At 41.7% G+C, this 16,125-nt stretch overlaps 1 protein-coding gene across 1 annotated transcript in view; it reads right to left on the reverse strand.

Moving 5' to 3' along the window:
* Positions 1-14,103, reverse strand: part of LOC118776944 (vesicle-fusing ATPase) — a 35,141-nt gene extending 21,038 nt beyond the window's left edge. Inside the window, exons 1-3 of the mRNA XM_036527604.1 lie at positions 14,018-14,103; positions 1,986-2,071; positions 860-959 (exon numbers count right to left, since the gene is read on the reverse strand). Of these exons, the coding sequence (XP_036383497.1) occupies positions 860-959; positions 1,986-2,071; positions 14,018-14,029 (198 nt within the window). The 5' untranslated portion in view covers positions 14,030-14,103. The remainder of the gene's footprint in view (positions 1-859; positions 960-1,985; positions 2,072-14,017) is intronic.
* Positions 14,104-16,125: the final 2,022 nt, after the last annotated feature.

Here is a 16,125-nt window from a genome sequence, read left to right on the forward strand (position 1 = left end):
GAGCTCAGCAGCACAAACATCAAAAAGTTGCAAAAAAAAAAAAAAACAGTGGTTCAGCATCTGTAATGAGGACTGCCAATTTACAGTTTTGGAGAGTGGTCATTTCTTTTTAACAAAAGTAACCAAGCTTTTTTTTTTTTTTTTATTTTATTTCCCCGTTTGCGATATTTAGCATTTTCTACATTTCATCCACATTAAAATGTGTCAACACACCTGGAGTAAACAAAATTTGTTGAATAAGCTTTCAGGTAAACATTTTCTTCTGTGTAAACACAATGCTGTACATAGGCCTTAAATTAAACAAAAATGTGTTTTGGCTTGCATTAAAATAGCAGATTTCTTTTGAATTAATAAACACCACAAAAATATTTTACAGAATTACACATGCTATTCAAGCACAGGTGGAACAGCAGTGTTGTTCAAGGACAAACAAAATATTTAAACTCTCCATTGTATACAAAATGCTTCATTAAAAAAGTAGAAGTGAATCATTCAACTTTTCCATCAAACTTGTTTTTTTAGCTTTCTAAAAAAATCTAAAAGTTTTGTATTTAACCACAAAAACCTCTCATTAATTTAACAAAAGCAGTGAGCTACCTTAAAATTGTTTCAGTTAAAACCAGTCTACCAAATATTCCAGTGAGTGTGTCAGTATATCTATTCAATATCCAATATTTCTGTGAGTGAGTCAGTGTAACTGGTGAGTTTATTTGTCTAAGTATCTAATACCTAATGTTTCAACGAGTCCAACATGTCCATGAGTGGTACAGACAAAGCACAGATCACAGTTACTAATGTTACATCACATATTTTGCTGAGAGAGTGCAAAGGGGCTCAAGAAAGAAACAGTTTCCCCTACCTGTGGCAAGCTGAAGGCGATGGTTCCTGGAACCACACTGTGGTGGGTTTTTACAGTGAAGACGAACTTGTGGGTGGGTGTGGTCCTCACCAAGACATGTCTGCAGAGAGTTGGAAATCAGATTTAAAAATACAGCAGGTACACAACACTTCTATCTGCCTAGGTCAAATATTAACTGAAGCATGGTTTAATACCATTTAAGGGTACTTCAAGGCCCCAACAGCTGAGTCCCACCTATTTGCTGACTTAGACCAGCAACCTTTAGATGTCCTTAAAGGTTCTGGTGCTCCACACAGACCATGCAACAGGTCTGCTGTGAAGCTACTAAAAGGCCACTCTTTAACTTTGTCCATATTCAAGTGGTAATATTAATGATGAGGAGTATAACAATTCATTGATCCAAATTCTTACAGTGAATCTGAGCTGCTGTGCTACACTAACAAAAGCATTTCTGCATCAAATCACTTTAATTTTATCACTTGCAATTGTTCACCATTAAAAATCACTGTGTCACTGTCAGTGTATTGGTATAGGTTTTTCAGCAATACTCAGCAAAGGGTCAGAGAGCAATTGCCTGCAGCTGCAGCTGCCTTTGGGATTCACAAGGCTTATTCTCTGCAGTGGGCATAAACCTCAGGGGTGATGTTGACTAAAAAAGGGCAGCAGACCGAGACAAAGATGAGACCATCTCAGTGTAGTGTAGCACAGTCAACCAGGACCAGGACTCGTAACCGAAAGATTGCTGGTTTGATTCCCCATTGAGTCACTGCTGTTGTACCCTTGGTCAAGGTATTTAACCTCAGTAAATATCGAGCTGTATAAACGGATAACACTGTAAAAAAAAAACTATAACCAATGTAAGTTGCTCTGGATAAGAGTGTTTGCTAAATGTCAATAATAATTTCAGTAACTTCTTTCTGTAGCTTTTCTAGGAGCCTTTAGGAGCCTTACTGTTTGGTGAACTTCAAACTGGTTTCAAGTCCTTGAACTGTGGGTGTTCAGGAAATGTCCATGCTTTAGTGCTGAGTAACACCATGTGACGTCCTGGTTGCTGTGAGGAATAATACTGAATCCTGTGGATGTCTCTGTGTTGGCTGTGCTGTGAGCTGCCCTATGTTGTACTCACTGTCCGGACTGCAGATCTTTCTCGCTCACCACAGCGCAGTTTGTCAACGACAGCTCGTCTGTCGGGCATCGCGCCGCTTGCATAGTCTGCAGGAGGAAGAGGGGGAAAAAGGGGAGTGAGAGGAGTGAGAGGAGTGAGAGGAGTGACCACTGCCTGCTTTCATTTAACCCCTCTAACACAGTTCCCCATGTCACCCTTACTCTCACAAGTGTTAGTCTAATTCCCCTTGGACACCCAAGCTTGCAACAGCTTGTCTACAGTGGTGTGTGAGCTCAGCAGAGAACAACATACTCAAGTTCCCTAAAATGTGACATTTGTGAATTAGTATCATCTCTACTCTTAGCCTAACTTTCTTGCATGTCCTTTTTGTATGTCGCACTGGATAAAAGCCTCTGTGAAATGAATAAATGTAATGTAAATGTGAGCTGTGAAGAAGCCTGTACTGGATTGAAGTGATGCCTCCTTCACTTAAAGCTGTCCAGTCTGGAATCAGTGACAACCTCTGAAATGGCAGACCAGAAAGGGCCACCGCATTGAAGATTGTAATTACAAAAGCCGGACTGAGTGGATGCTAGGTTGGTTTTCTGTTGTATCCACTGATTTGCCCAATGCTCTGAGACTCTGTCATGAAAACCCCATATAAGCCATACAGCCTCCTTGGCTCCCTATTGCGTACCCCGTGGATGGAGAACCACACTGGCATGCTGATCTGGAGAAACAAGTACCCAGCATCCTGCACATCCAGCATAGCTGCCCTAAAATGGAGAACCATCTCAAACCTGCTCCATTAGATTTCACCATCATAGCAGATGCATGTCTTGATGTCCCGTCATTTATGCCCACAGCCCATTTCGCAGGAAGGCAGTCAGCAAAGGGTCCCCATTATCAAATGAAGGGCGTAACTTGCCAAGGTATTACTTCTTTCAAATAACCTGATCTTCACCTGCAAGACTCGACTGAACTGTGTGCTAATGTGTAGTACTGAAATGAAGGCCATTCACCTGGACTTATATTCTCCAAGATAACCCAAATCAGTATCACCTGAATTGCTGCAATGATCATGATGACAAGGGTCAGAGGGCAACCAAATTCAAACTCTGCACTGCAGCTGTATTGACATAGCCATCACTCGCTCAGCAATCCATGCTACTGATCTGAGAAGCGGTGTGTGGTGATGTAACAAAAGCCCTGTTCCAGGAGCTTGACTTACAATTCTCACAAGTAAACCTATTCACTTCCTCTGTACATGCACTTAGGAAAATTCGATTTGCACTTCGGCAGATTTAGATTTCCATCTCACACAAGCCCCACGAGAAACAGAGGGCGGGGGACTGCTGTAATGCAATTCACAGCAGCAGTGTTGACTGTGTTAAGGCAACAGTAGTGCATTTCATTAAGGAAAAGAACCACTAATGTTAACTAAAATTCATTCTGATTGTCCTAACAAATGGGAATGTTCAATTTGCAGCTCACCTAAACGTAGGTCACACATAGGTCCAGCGACCAAATAAACACAAAAAACACTAACATATGTAACTGCCGAAATCCAAAGGGGCTCATTTTAGGTTGCAAAATGGCCAATTCTGTTTTTTGTTGTGTACCATTAAAATACTATCAAACAATTAAAGAAATTTAATCTCGATTGATTTTGCAATTCTAATAATTAATAGTGATACTTGCATGTTAGAATCACGAGTTGATCAATATGTCTGCATTGGCTGGTAAAGGGTAAAGTATCACTAGTCCTGAACACTGAAGCTGAACGGCCACTGGAACTCCGTACAGAAGTCCCCTTTCTCTCAAATCATCTATTATTCACTGACATCTCTTGTAATTCAGGTCAAGTGTCCCATCTGAGGGAAATTGAAATTGACAAGAGTATGACACAGTGAGCAAGTCACGCTCAAAATAAAACCTTACAACCTCCTGGTCAGGAGTTGAGATCCCTAATCACTACCCCACACTGTTGTGACCCCAAAGAACCATCATGACAGATGTAAAATAATCCCAGAGATGAGGACTACTGGCAGCCAGGAAATTCAGGATAAACCTTGACAGCTGTAATCTCTGCTTGGTCTCTATAATGCAATGTTTGCAAGTACAGATCAGTGAGTGAACTGAATGAAACTGTGACATGTGAATAAATTCACTGTAGTAAACAAACATAACATGCTATGGTTAATCTACATTTTGTCAATAGCATGTATGTACTGGCAATGTAATATTCATCCTTACGGTACCATTACATCATCAAAACAATTGTGGGTACAATCAATTCCTCCCTACCATAAGAGGAAATAGTCACCCCCTCAGCAAGGAGAATCGCAGCATTGTTTTTACTCAAAGATGTGGCTACAATATTGCCAAGTGCAGACAATGAAGTGTTTGGGTATGTGAACATTTCCCATGCCTAGTCTGTTCCAATGATACAGTCCCTACCAAGGCAAATCACTTCGTTACATTCAAGTTGTCATGGTGACTGTTTACCAGGGCAAGAGGGAAAAAAAATGATGAAAAAGATGGTGGCAGTAACAGTCAATTCCAACAAAAGGGAGATATATATCACTGAAGTACATCACAGAACGTATGCAGTTGGTCTCAAGCCTATGGTTTTCTCTGTTCCGGAATATTAGTGACAGCCCAAATCAAAGATGAGCTAACTTAAGAATACTAAATTCACTTCAATGCAATTCAAATTCAGAACAAAAACCACCAATCACCAATAATGGGAAGAAAAAATGGTCACAGCAATAATTATTGTTAATTTCATTACTGAAACAATAATAAAAAAATAAATGGAAAAGGGAAATATATAACACAGGTGCTAGAAAAAAAGGGATAGCAAAATAAGCTCAAGCCTGCATGGCCAAATTTACATTTACATTTATTCATTTGGCAGACGCTTTTATCCAAAGCGACTTACATAGGTTACAGTTCTTTACAATGTTATCCATTTATACAGCTGGATATGGCCTGATTTTCTCTCTGATTTATCCGTATGAAGGCAGAATTATCTAACAGCAACCCTAACTAACGTAATGGGGAGAAACTCTACTGAGGTTGGGTGCGAGTGATGTGCTGTTCTACCTCTGAGGGTAGTGGGTCAACAGTGCACCCAGTCATTCAGTGTGTGTGTGTGTGTGTGTGTGTGTGTGTGTGTGTGTGTGAGAAAGAGAGAGAGAGTGCAAGAGAATATAAAAAGGCAGAGGCAGCAAGCGTTTGAGAGAGATACACGGGGAGAGAAAAAGAGAGTGAGCACTAAAGATACTGCAGGCGTGGCTCCCTGCCCAATGCAGCTTCCGCATCTCACACACTGCAAGCTGGGGCATCCAACACCCTGCGGGAGCCGCCTGTCATCCCGCAAATCAACAATATTTCTCCCATTTCTTCTGTGCCCGCGAGTCCTCAAATTCTACCATTAATTCTAATTCTACCATTTGCATCGATTAAGAAATAACACAGAGCATCTGGTTATATTTACTGACTTTTTTGGCCATACCGTCTTACTTCAAACACAAGCACCTACCAAAACTGAAAACAAGTCGAGGAGACAACAGGTTAAAAGCAGAGGAAATACTCCAGAGTGCCTCAGGAGCCATGCAAGAAATTTAACTTCGGCTTTGCAGGAATCCCTCAACAGATTTTACACTGTCCGAAGGAGAGGCTGCCAGGAAGTTAATTCGCTGCACTGACAAGGGTGTCACTGAAAAGACGTTCTGCAAGGCAGAGTGGCGCAGTGGGTCAGACACTGCAGGGGCCTCCTTCATTCTTACTCCCAGAGACGCTTCCTCCAGTTCAGCACTACCCAATCGACACACAGCCCAGCTCTCACAGTCAGTCTGGCCTTGACTGTGACTAAAATGTGGACAGGACAATAGCTGTGTTTTCCTGCTGCCACAATGCCTTTCTGACGCTTGCTGCGACACAATGGGGCACTGACAGCGACACCATAGTGACAATGGAAAAAGACACTTATAAATATATAATTTAACAATATGTTGGGCCACAAGGATGTCAAATTACCATGTAATGTGGGTGGATTCTTCACACTTTTATTTTCATATTTACAATGTCATTGCAACATAGAAAATTTGTGCACGACATGGGAGACACTGTTTCAAGAAGAATAGCACACTTTTCAATGTGATTCATCAGTTGGTGCCGCACCAGGTTCGCTCTATTAAACACGGTGCGTGTGGCGGGAGATTGTACAAACTGCGCTGAGTGAGTCGGCGTGGCCACGTTAGCTTTGGGATGAAAGACACTTGCCCTCTCCCTCTCTTAAATCAGCCGTGCTGTGGGCCTGCTTTTCTGCACTCTGTGATGGGCTGTCTCTGAAATGAGTGGCTGCCTCCAGCAAGCCTGAAGAGCACTCTGCTGCTGTGCAGCCACAGAGCTGTCCGTCCACAGCTCAACAGGAGGATGCAAGCTGGAATTAATGGCCATTAAATGATCTGGCCATACTGCGGGAAGGACAACCCCGTTGTTAATGCACTGCAGGAAGGATGGCCCCCGTGTCCATACAGTGCAGGAAGGACGGCCCCCGTATTAATGCTAATACCCTGGTGGTGGCAGGGAACGACTTGGGACGTAATGTTCCCCCACTCAGTCTTGTGGACTCTTGCTCACCCCCTATCCCTGGCCCTACCCTGGATGACATTGCACTCTGACAAAAGTTGGCACACAGGCAACAGACGGATTTCACTGCCCTGAAGAAACACTGAGTCCCCTCTTCTTGTGGCAAGGGAGCGGTGCGGAATAGGACCTGTCACATGTACCCATGGAACATACAAGGTGCCACAGGGTACTGACATGGTGTCAACTTTCAGCCAACTGGACTCACCCAAGGGTCCGCGCTACATGACCTCAGGATCATTGAGGGCACTCTGAAGTACACCTGTGTTCATGTTCTATGCTGTAAAACTGTAGCGTACTGTATCTCACAAGGTTATTTCTGCTCCCCAGGCTCCATGGTAATGCTCCCACCACTACTAATTCTCAAGGATATTAAGGCTGGGACAACAAGACCTCAGGTGATATTGTACTGACTGTGATCTATAATCAGTACTTAAAAAAAACAAAAACAGCTGTTTGCTTGGATTGTTGACATCACATGACACTGGCAATGTTCAATGTAACTCAAATACTGCCAGTGCCACATTCTTAATTATTTTCAGCATCTAATGTTGTAGATTTGCAATTGAGACAGATTCAGTGTTATTTTTCAAGCCTTTCTGTCAAAAACCTGTTTTCCAAAGACAAATAATTAACACCAAGCATGTGCACTGTGGTGCTTAAAAAAAGGAAGCCCATTATGAGCCAACAAGGTACAGTGTAAACATAAACACATGAAACACATAAGACAGCTGCATGTACAATAACTGTGGAATGGTTCCATTGTTCCACTGTTACCAAACAGCCATGTAGCTAGCAAACAAATCAGTTACCATATCATTCTGGCAGCTACCTCCAAGCAGCATCATTTTTTTCTACTGCAGCGGGGTAGGACTGCAGGGAGAGCATGTTGAATCCATTTGAACGGCTCTATTCAATATTAATACAACCCACCCACCACCACTCCAGCCCATCAAGGGATATGACAGAAGTGTCTTGTTGGGGTTTCCTCCTCTGGCAGCACCAGCACCCGTTGCCATGGAGAAGCAGCTACTAAGGTGCAGGAAGCCTGGCTCTTATCTCAGCTGTCAGACAGTGGATTCGTGTCATGTGCATCACACACATGCATCTGCTTCATTCACCTTTTGTAGGCTGCCATTTACATTTTCCAGGGGATGACTGACACTTTCAGTCCTGGTGAGAAGGTGCCATTTTGCAGTTTGTGTAATCGTGCAGGAAAGAGAAATTCAGATTTTGATGTCAGTATTCAGAAAGAGCAAGACACCATCATACTTCAGGTTCATGTTCGTTTTCATACAACTAGTTCCACTGCAAGAGAAATAGCTTAACTCTGCAGCACTTCACTGAGAGACAGACAGTGAGCAGCAGTCAGCCTTCCTGCTTTGGTAGTGCTGTAATATTTGTACAACATTGCCACAACACTGTGCAAACTTCACACATTACCCATGATGCTTGGGGGCTCTTCTGGAACACACAGCAGCAGTTTGGATGTACGGAGCCTGGAGGACAGTTATTTTTAACATGGAGAGGCTCCAGAAATGATTGGGCAGAATTACGAAAACTGTGTAAGGGCTAAATCGCCCAAATGGCAAGAACCCCGTCTTGAGTGCAGGCTGAGCCCTAACCCGCCCTAACCGTGTGTAACCGGTTATGCGGTCATGTGCCGATGATGACCGCAAGCCCACAGCAGCAGAACAAATTGGCATTGTTGCACCAGGGATAGCAGTGGGTATATCAGCCAGGGTTTCTTCATCTCATACGCCTCTGCAATACTTCTTACCTCTCCAGCTTGCAAACCAGCTTATAGTTGACAAATTATTTATTATGGCCAACTGAAATGGAGCAAGAAATTGCCAGGGTCTGCTTGTACAACCTGCTTGCTTTCAGTTGGCTTGTGGTCTGTGCTCCATTGGACAACACTGCATTGATTTAGAACAACTGGTGTCTAGTATGCTTATGACATAGCACGTCTGCTGACATCTTCATTTCCTCCTTTTCCTCAACTACCTCGAAATTAGACAATAAAACTGCATTTTCATCACTTCTGCATTTTGGTGTTCACTTACCAGCCTAGCTCTCATGGTCTAATATCTGAGTATTCCATCTGACCCACACTGACATTTATTATATTGATTTTGGATACCTCATAGCCTACACCTACATAATTCCATCATTCATTACCAGCAAAGAGGGCCGTGTCCAGAGCACCTAGGTGAAAGCAAAAAAAATGTACCTACTGCTTGATTTTTTAGCCTTGAGCATGTATACATATAGATACACTGGGAAATGGAGAAATGGTACACAGTGCATGTACAGACAAGCAACCCCTATTCATACTGATAAGCTGCAGTATAATGAGGTACAAATGAGGGTTGCAGATGATGACACTCTTGCTGAGGCAATCAGAGGAGATGCATCCAATTCTGGTTTTCTGACCACAAGTAATGAAAAATGATGACTTCCAACTGGTTCCAACAGCATGTCAGCCTCCTACACATACAAACACACACATACTCTGCACATGCAACCATATCTTCAAAAGCTAACATACAAACAGGGCAGTTTATTCAATAACAGCAGTTGTATTACTATGCTGAAAATCAGGCTTTTTGTGAGCACTTTGTACATCATGGATCATACTCTTCCTCACAAACAAAAAGACATCAAAGCAGCATTTCCTTTGGCAGCTTGAGAATCAGAATCAAAGGTATATTTAATGACTTCAGCTGTTAGCTGCATTCCTAGTATGTATTACTGTGCTCTATGCAGGTTCCTGTGGAAGCGAGAGAGGGAAGAGCTTGTGGTATTCAATGTCTGGCTGGTATACCCACTGTGACAACGCTATAGCAAACAGATCACAGCACCTGTAAACCTAGCCTGTGTCAAGCGTGCCAGCAGAGAGGGGCTTCTCTCTGCAGAAATGAATTAAGACGGTGCTGCAAAGTAGTCTGGAAAAGGAGAGAGTGATGCAGCTTATGCGCATTGCAAGCTGCAAAGACACATTGGACACGTTTGATTTCAAGTCGGCAGCAGAGGACTTTGCCGCAATGGAAAAAAAGGAGAAAATAAAATGTTACCTGGTGGCCTATAGGCTACATTTGATGCCATGTTGGCCTAGCCTTTTTTTAAACAGGCTACAGATGTTACAGGTTACAGATGTTTCATAATAGCCTACATTTTAGCCGATAATGTTGAGGTTTTGCTCAATTGTTACTGTTCGCTTTGCTCAATCGTTACAGTTCATTAAATAGTCAAACTGATTTGAGGTTGTTGTCATTATATTTGCGTTTGTAACATAGACTGTTATTGAAACGTGACCGGTAAGTTTCAAATTGTCCAGTAAAATAAATTCTTTCCAAACACTGGACTGGCAAGAAAAACTTCTATGATGTGTATGTATTGCTGGGGTGAACACACTAAAACTTGGATTTTATGAATGGGGCCCAGTTCTCCATTTGAATTCATTATAGGCTATGTTAAATCTAATCCCCATGAGAGGGTGGAAATTTTAACACCTCTGAAAAACTACCATTAATGCTTGACACACTAGATTTCTGTACAGCACCACTAGGGCTGCATGATATATAGCCATTGCAATATATCGCACAGCTATTTTTAGCGCCAGTATGTGGTGTTAGGTTTTTTCCCCTATGTTTTCCAGTGGTGGCGGGTGAGCTGGAAACGGGAAGCGGAAACACTACCTTTAAATCTATCATTACTTTCAACCTGTTCCCCTTTATCCTCCTTGATTAACAATAAAATAAATAATTCATAGAATAATTGACACCAATCGTAAATAGAGTAAATGATCACGCTTGTCTGTAGTTTGTGCGCTTGCGAAAGCTACGTGAGATTGTTTAATTAACAAGGATGGCATTTATCGATTTAAATTACGTTAAATGCTCAAATTAACAAGGATGGCAATTTTAATAATTAAGTGGCCAAAGCTTTCTCTTAAATGTTTCACTTTATAGCTTTCTTGTGTTACAAAATTCAAATGACAAAACGGAGCTAAATTTAGTTATAACCGATCTAAATTACTGAGAACAAACTTTTAGGTTAGGTTGAGTGCAATGAACAATAACATTTAGAACACAGACCTCACAAAAGCTGTGATGTGTCATGAGCATTTAACGTAATTTAAATCGAAAAACTGGTGAACTGGAACTATTTCACAGTGGCAGTGTCACTGTGACAGACTCTGACGGACGCTGCCCGTTTCCCAGCACTCGGAGCACGCGGAGGGGAGGGAGGGCTGCTGGCGGGCTGTGAAGGTGAGAGCTGACGGACTGAGACAGCTCTGCACTGCAGCTCCAGCCTGCGGGACCCAGCCCTCAGCCAAGCGGCTCACCTCCAGCGACCAACAGCTCTTCCACTAAAGGCCTCTGCTGCAAACGGCAGTGGGAGGGGAACACGGCGCAGTGTCCATAATAAGCGCCATGAAAACGGAGGGGGCTGGAGCCAACACCCTAACCTAACCAGTATTTACACACTCTGCCCGGTCTGACCGGCCAGTACCACACTCTCCCCCAATCAGACTGGCCAGTATTTACCACACCCCAACCAGAGCTTTGGTTTTACCAGTGTCAAAACCTTTGTAATGGTATGCAATGAGCACCCCAACAGAAGTTTTACCTCTGCTTGCACACTCATGATTTAGTTTGCATTTTTTCTGCTTTGGATTGTACATATCATGGTATTTTCATAGTAACAAGGCCTTCTACAATAAACACGCTAAAGGGGTTAAGCTGATGTCTTGGAAGGGAGACCTGGGAGAGCGAATATTAATGTTATATGAGAGAGACAGCCCCGAGCAACGTGCTGTTCAGCTATGACTGTGAGGTCTCAGGCTATCACAGACTCCATGTAAAATATGTAATTACATGAAGACAATAAAAACCATGAAAAGGTGATTAATGGCACTTACTCTGTGCAACTGTGTAGTGCATTAACACAGTGGCTGCCTGTAAATCTAGGCGGTTTGTGGACATGGAGAAATATCCCAACCTGAATAGTGAGAGCAGGTGGCATGCAAGAATGCTGTCTCATCGGACTAGAGCCCCAATGTATGTCTGCAATACTGGGAGTGACAATAAGTGCCATTCTTAAAGTCTTTGATAGGGTACCCTCCTCTCAGAAATGAACCTGTGGCAGACACTACAACTATAAAACCGCAGTTAACTAAGGGGGGCTGCCACATCTCTATGTGTAAAATGTAAATACTACTTTGCGGTCACAGCAGCACAACCAATTCCACAGAAACTCGCAGCACTATTTAAGAGTAACCAAAGCCTGTCCAGTCCTGATGTGTGGCTCCTTATGAGACAAATTCCTTGAATTCCGATTTAGAATTAAAGAGTAATCTGCTCAAAAGGAGCACAACAGCCTCATTATAAGAGAGGGTCTTAATGCACCATCAGACTTGAAATGGGACGGCAACTGAGGTGCAGAGAAGATTGGCAAATGTCATGCAAGCAGCTTCTTAAATGCTTCGCAACAAAGTACACTCGAACAACATTGTGTACTTTGTTCATCATACAGTGATGACTTCATCAAATTAACTAGTCTCAGAGACACAACATCCACCTATCAGGATGGACACAGATTGCCAGTTTCCTTGGCAATAAGAGCCCTAATGAAATTTTCCCTGACTGCACCGCCATGCCAGCCACACTGCCTTTTGTAGGTTGAATTATGCATGTGAGGATGCTGAAGTGTTTAATTAGAGGTTTCCCAACATCTCCCTGTCCTCTAGCAGACAGGTGAAGTGGTCCCCTGGGGGCACCCAGACAATTGTTAGAGACAGAGAAGCTCCTGTACCTTGTTTGCAATACCCTTGGTCTAATCCCCTCAGGAAGGTAAGTGTTCGCTTGGGAGAGGAAACGGAAATGAAAAAGCCATTTGGGACCTCCCTTTTTTGTTTCCCGGAGAATGGCTTGTCATGAGTTTGCAGAGGGCTGGAGCACTCAGACTGTATGCAGGAGGGGTGCCAAGTATGTGAAACATGGCAGAAGAGAGAAAGCAAATAAGGAAACTGTTACACAAAACACTTGTCTATGACAAAGCACAAACTAATATAATTCTACCTGCAAATGTTTACCACACTTGAGCACATGGTATTCATAAAATCACTGTACCTATGATTAGCAATGGGGAAGTGAGGCTTCTTGAACTCAAAGATCAGTTAAGCTAACATGTACAATCTAATCTAAACCAATCACACCAAAGTCCTAATTTTGTACATTGGTACAAGTTAAAAATATACCATACATTGATTGTAATAATTAGAATGCAAGTGGATCTTGAAAGGAATACTCCTCTTTCCATAGACAAGCAAACATGAACAGGTAGCCTAAATGTTGTGTTCACACTCACTGGTCTGGGCATCCTGTTCACCTGACACTGTTGTTCATTTAACCTGGATGGATACAATCTGGTATCTTATGCTGGAAGTCGTTAAGTGCGTCTGGTAAATGAATGTAATGTAATGACAAGTGACTGTCACCCCAACATGTAGTCTTTCTCTGTTGACACACTGCAGTAAAAATGGCAAAGCACTTAGTGTAAAGATGTATACAGTTTATTCACTCGACCAATGGTGGTATTTTAGACACAGTCATAGGAAGTGTTTCGATAAGGATATATATGTCATTCACGAACGCTTACCGTGGCCATACATCTCCCATTTGATACAATGAGCCTTCTTCAATTGATGGCAAAAACCAGTCTGGTAAAACTAGCTATGGCTAGCTGTCAAGACAGCTTGCGAATTTTCCCCCAATTTCCTTGTGCTGTTAATATGGGGTTGCTTGCTAACAAGCCGGCCTAATTTTACACATTTGTTGAACCTCGACAGCATATCTTTATTCCTTTTCAGATACTTTCTAGATGTTTACTGTTTCGCTAACGTTATATATGACAATACTAATGCTAGCTAAATAGGTACAAAGCCAGATAGCTAGGTGGCTTAAGTGAATATTTAGCAGTCTGCTCGCTAGTCTAGGATTTTAAACCAGGATTTGACGTTTGCGTCTGTTTAAATAAATACAGACAGGGTCCACGCAAAATTTAGACAGCTGATTATGTTCCTGTTGTGTACAACACAAAACAGCACAGCTGCATATATAAAACACTAAGCAGCTTGACAACTTCTATAGCTTTCAGTTTAGTGCTCTGTACCTAATACCCATGACCAGCTAGCTAGCTAATACTTATCTTCCGGGCTGGTTATGTTTGAATGACGCGATCCTGTTGCGCGACAACCTGTTCATACCCCGGAATGTTTTCACCGTCCCGCTTCTGTATTATGATATTCCAGAATGATGTTACAGGTCGCCAGACTGATGCGTAACTATATTTCATACCCGAGTACCGATAAATAATACGCTGAAACTTACCCGCGCCGCCATCTTCGTGTTTATTGTAACTCGGACGCAGCTCCTCCTGAAGCTCCAACACAGCAGCACTGACAGCGGGAGGCGGAGCTGCCGGAAGCGTAAGATGACGTTCCGTCTGAACGTCGGCATACGTTTTGTACGAATGATTCACAGGCATCACTTCATTGGACAACTGCGTAGATTCGCCAGTCTTAACATCTGGGTGGTACAGTAGTTAACACATTTGGTGCTATCGACGTATTGAAATAGTATAAATATTAGTGATTCTGTGCAGCTCCTGCGATAAACGTGGTTTATTTGTTAATGTTGCGCAGAATCACAAACCTTTAAATCATATCGATTGATACCTTGTTTTAATCAATGAGCCCACTGTGACTCACCCACAAAGAAATAGTAAATCTTGATCAAAAAGCGTTGCCTGAGACACTAAATTGTCTGAATTTCCTTTAATGAAACGACCCAATTAACACATTTCGTTGAAATTGTCCCACACTGAAAATTCACATTTGGATCATGCTTCAAGAAATTTAGAACCCTCAAAACTTTCTCTTTAGAACTAGAACCACTGCGTTTCTTGACTTGATTAATAGACAGGGTTAGCAAGATCTATTTATTTCGAAACGGATTTATATGTTCATTTCAACATGTATTTAACTGTGTAGTTATTTATCACAATATTTGATTTTTAATTCGACATTTAATAGCACGACCATTAAATGAATGACAGATTGTTTTGACAGGTTTTGTTGCAAGGCATACGCCTATATTAATTACAACTTCAACAAATTTACTTTTATTTTTAAATAGGTATGTCGAATTGTTAATTACGTTATCACGATAAATCATCATTAAAATAATAACCGAAATAATCTCGGAGTAAAAAATAAAATCTGAAGATGATATACGTGGGGTTTTCGGCACGAAGGACTTAAAAAAAAAAAAAAAAAAAAAAAAAACACGCTCGGTGAGACATGTCTGCCCATTCATTCATTTGAATCTGCGCAACAAACACTTGTATACAGAGATGGGTTTAGCAGCTGAAACTACCTTAGCTGACATGCTTTATTATAGGCGCGGAAAACGCCGGACTTGTTTATCGCTTATTTTCATTAGCCTTGAGTGCAGCGGATAAAGACAATCTATTTGATTACATGCATCTACAACAACGTGGAAGTTCGATGTTCCTCGATTGCGGTGCTTTCAAAATGAAAGATGAAAATCCATGGTGGATATATATACCTACACGTATATCCACGGAATTCATGCCAACATAACAAACAATCTTAGGAGTTTGTTTCAGCCACTTGCTAACTTGCCCCTGCCCCATCTGTATAAAACGTACAATGGGATGTGAACGCCGCCTGCTGTCCTTTTATGCAAATTTTACAGTAAGCGTAAAATATTTATACAATCTTTTCATTTCTAGACCTTATTTCTTATTTTCCAACTAAATTTTGATCATATATAAACCTGCACTGATATATATATCAGTGTGCTATACAGTGGTGTAGTGGTAAGGTGCAGAATTCCTAAAATAGACGTTTGCTGGAAAGCAGATTTCCATCTTATGCTAGAGAAATCACATGCCCAGGACTGTAGTACAAGGTGGTCTTCAGACTAAAAAAATTACACTGTAAAAACAGACCACAGTGAGTGAGACATCTACTTTCTTCTGAAAAATCAGGATTTGAGAGAACCATAGTGTTACCACAAAAAAAAAAAAACATGCAAAGCACTCACTCACCACTGGAAATGGTGGCCACCTATGTATTCTGGGGTCCTTTTTTGTGAAGAGGTTACAGAACAAGTGTAAAATGTACATTTTTCGGCACTGAGTATAATTTTGGTTTAAATTTGTGGTTTAAGTCACAAACCTGCACTATGACAATGACACCTCCTTTGCAGGGCTTCAAGCCAAATAGTTTTCAAAGTGGATAGAGCAAGAGCAACCTACAATTCAAATGTCTTGGGGATAAAATACTAGTTATTTAAGGTTAGAAAGGTCAAATGCAAAAGGAAAAAAAAAACACTTTTGGATAAAAAGGTTTATTCGAACTCATCTGAACATCAGATATACTTGGTAATTGTTGGTCAGCAAGAACCATTTG

The sequence above is a fragment of the Megalops cyprinoides genome, chromosome 1 (assembly GCF_013368585.1).
Source record: "Megalops cyprinoides isolate fMegCyp1 chromosome 1, fMegCyp1.pri, whole genome shotgun sequence".
NCBI classification, from domain to species: Eukaryota; Metazoa; Chordata; class Actinopteri; order Elopiformes; family Megalopidae; genus Megalops; species Megalops cyprinoides.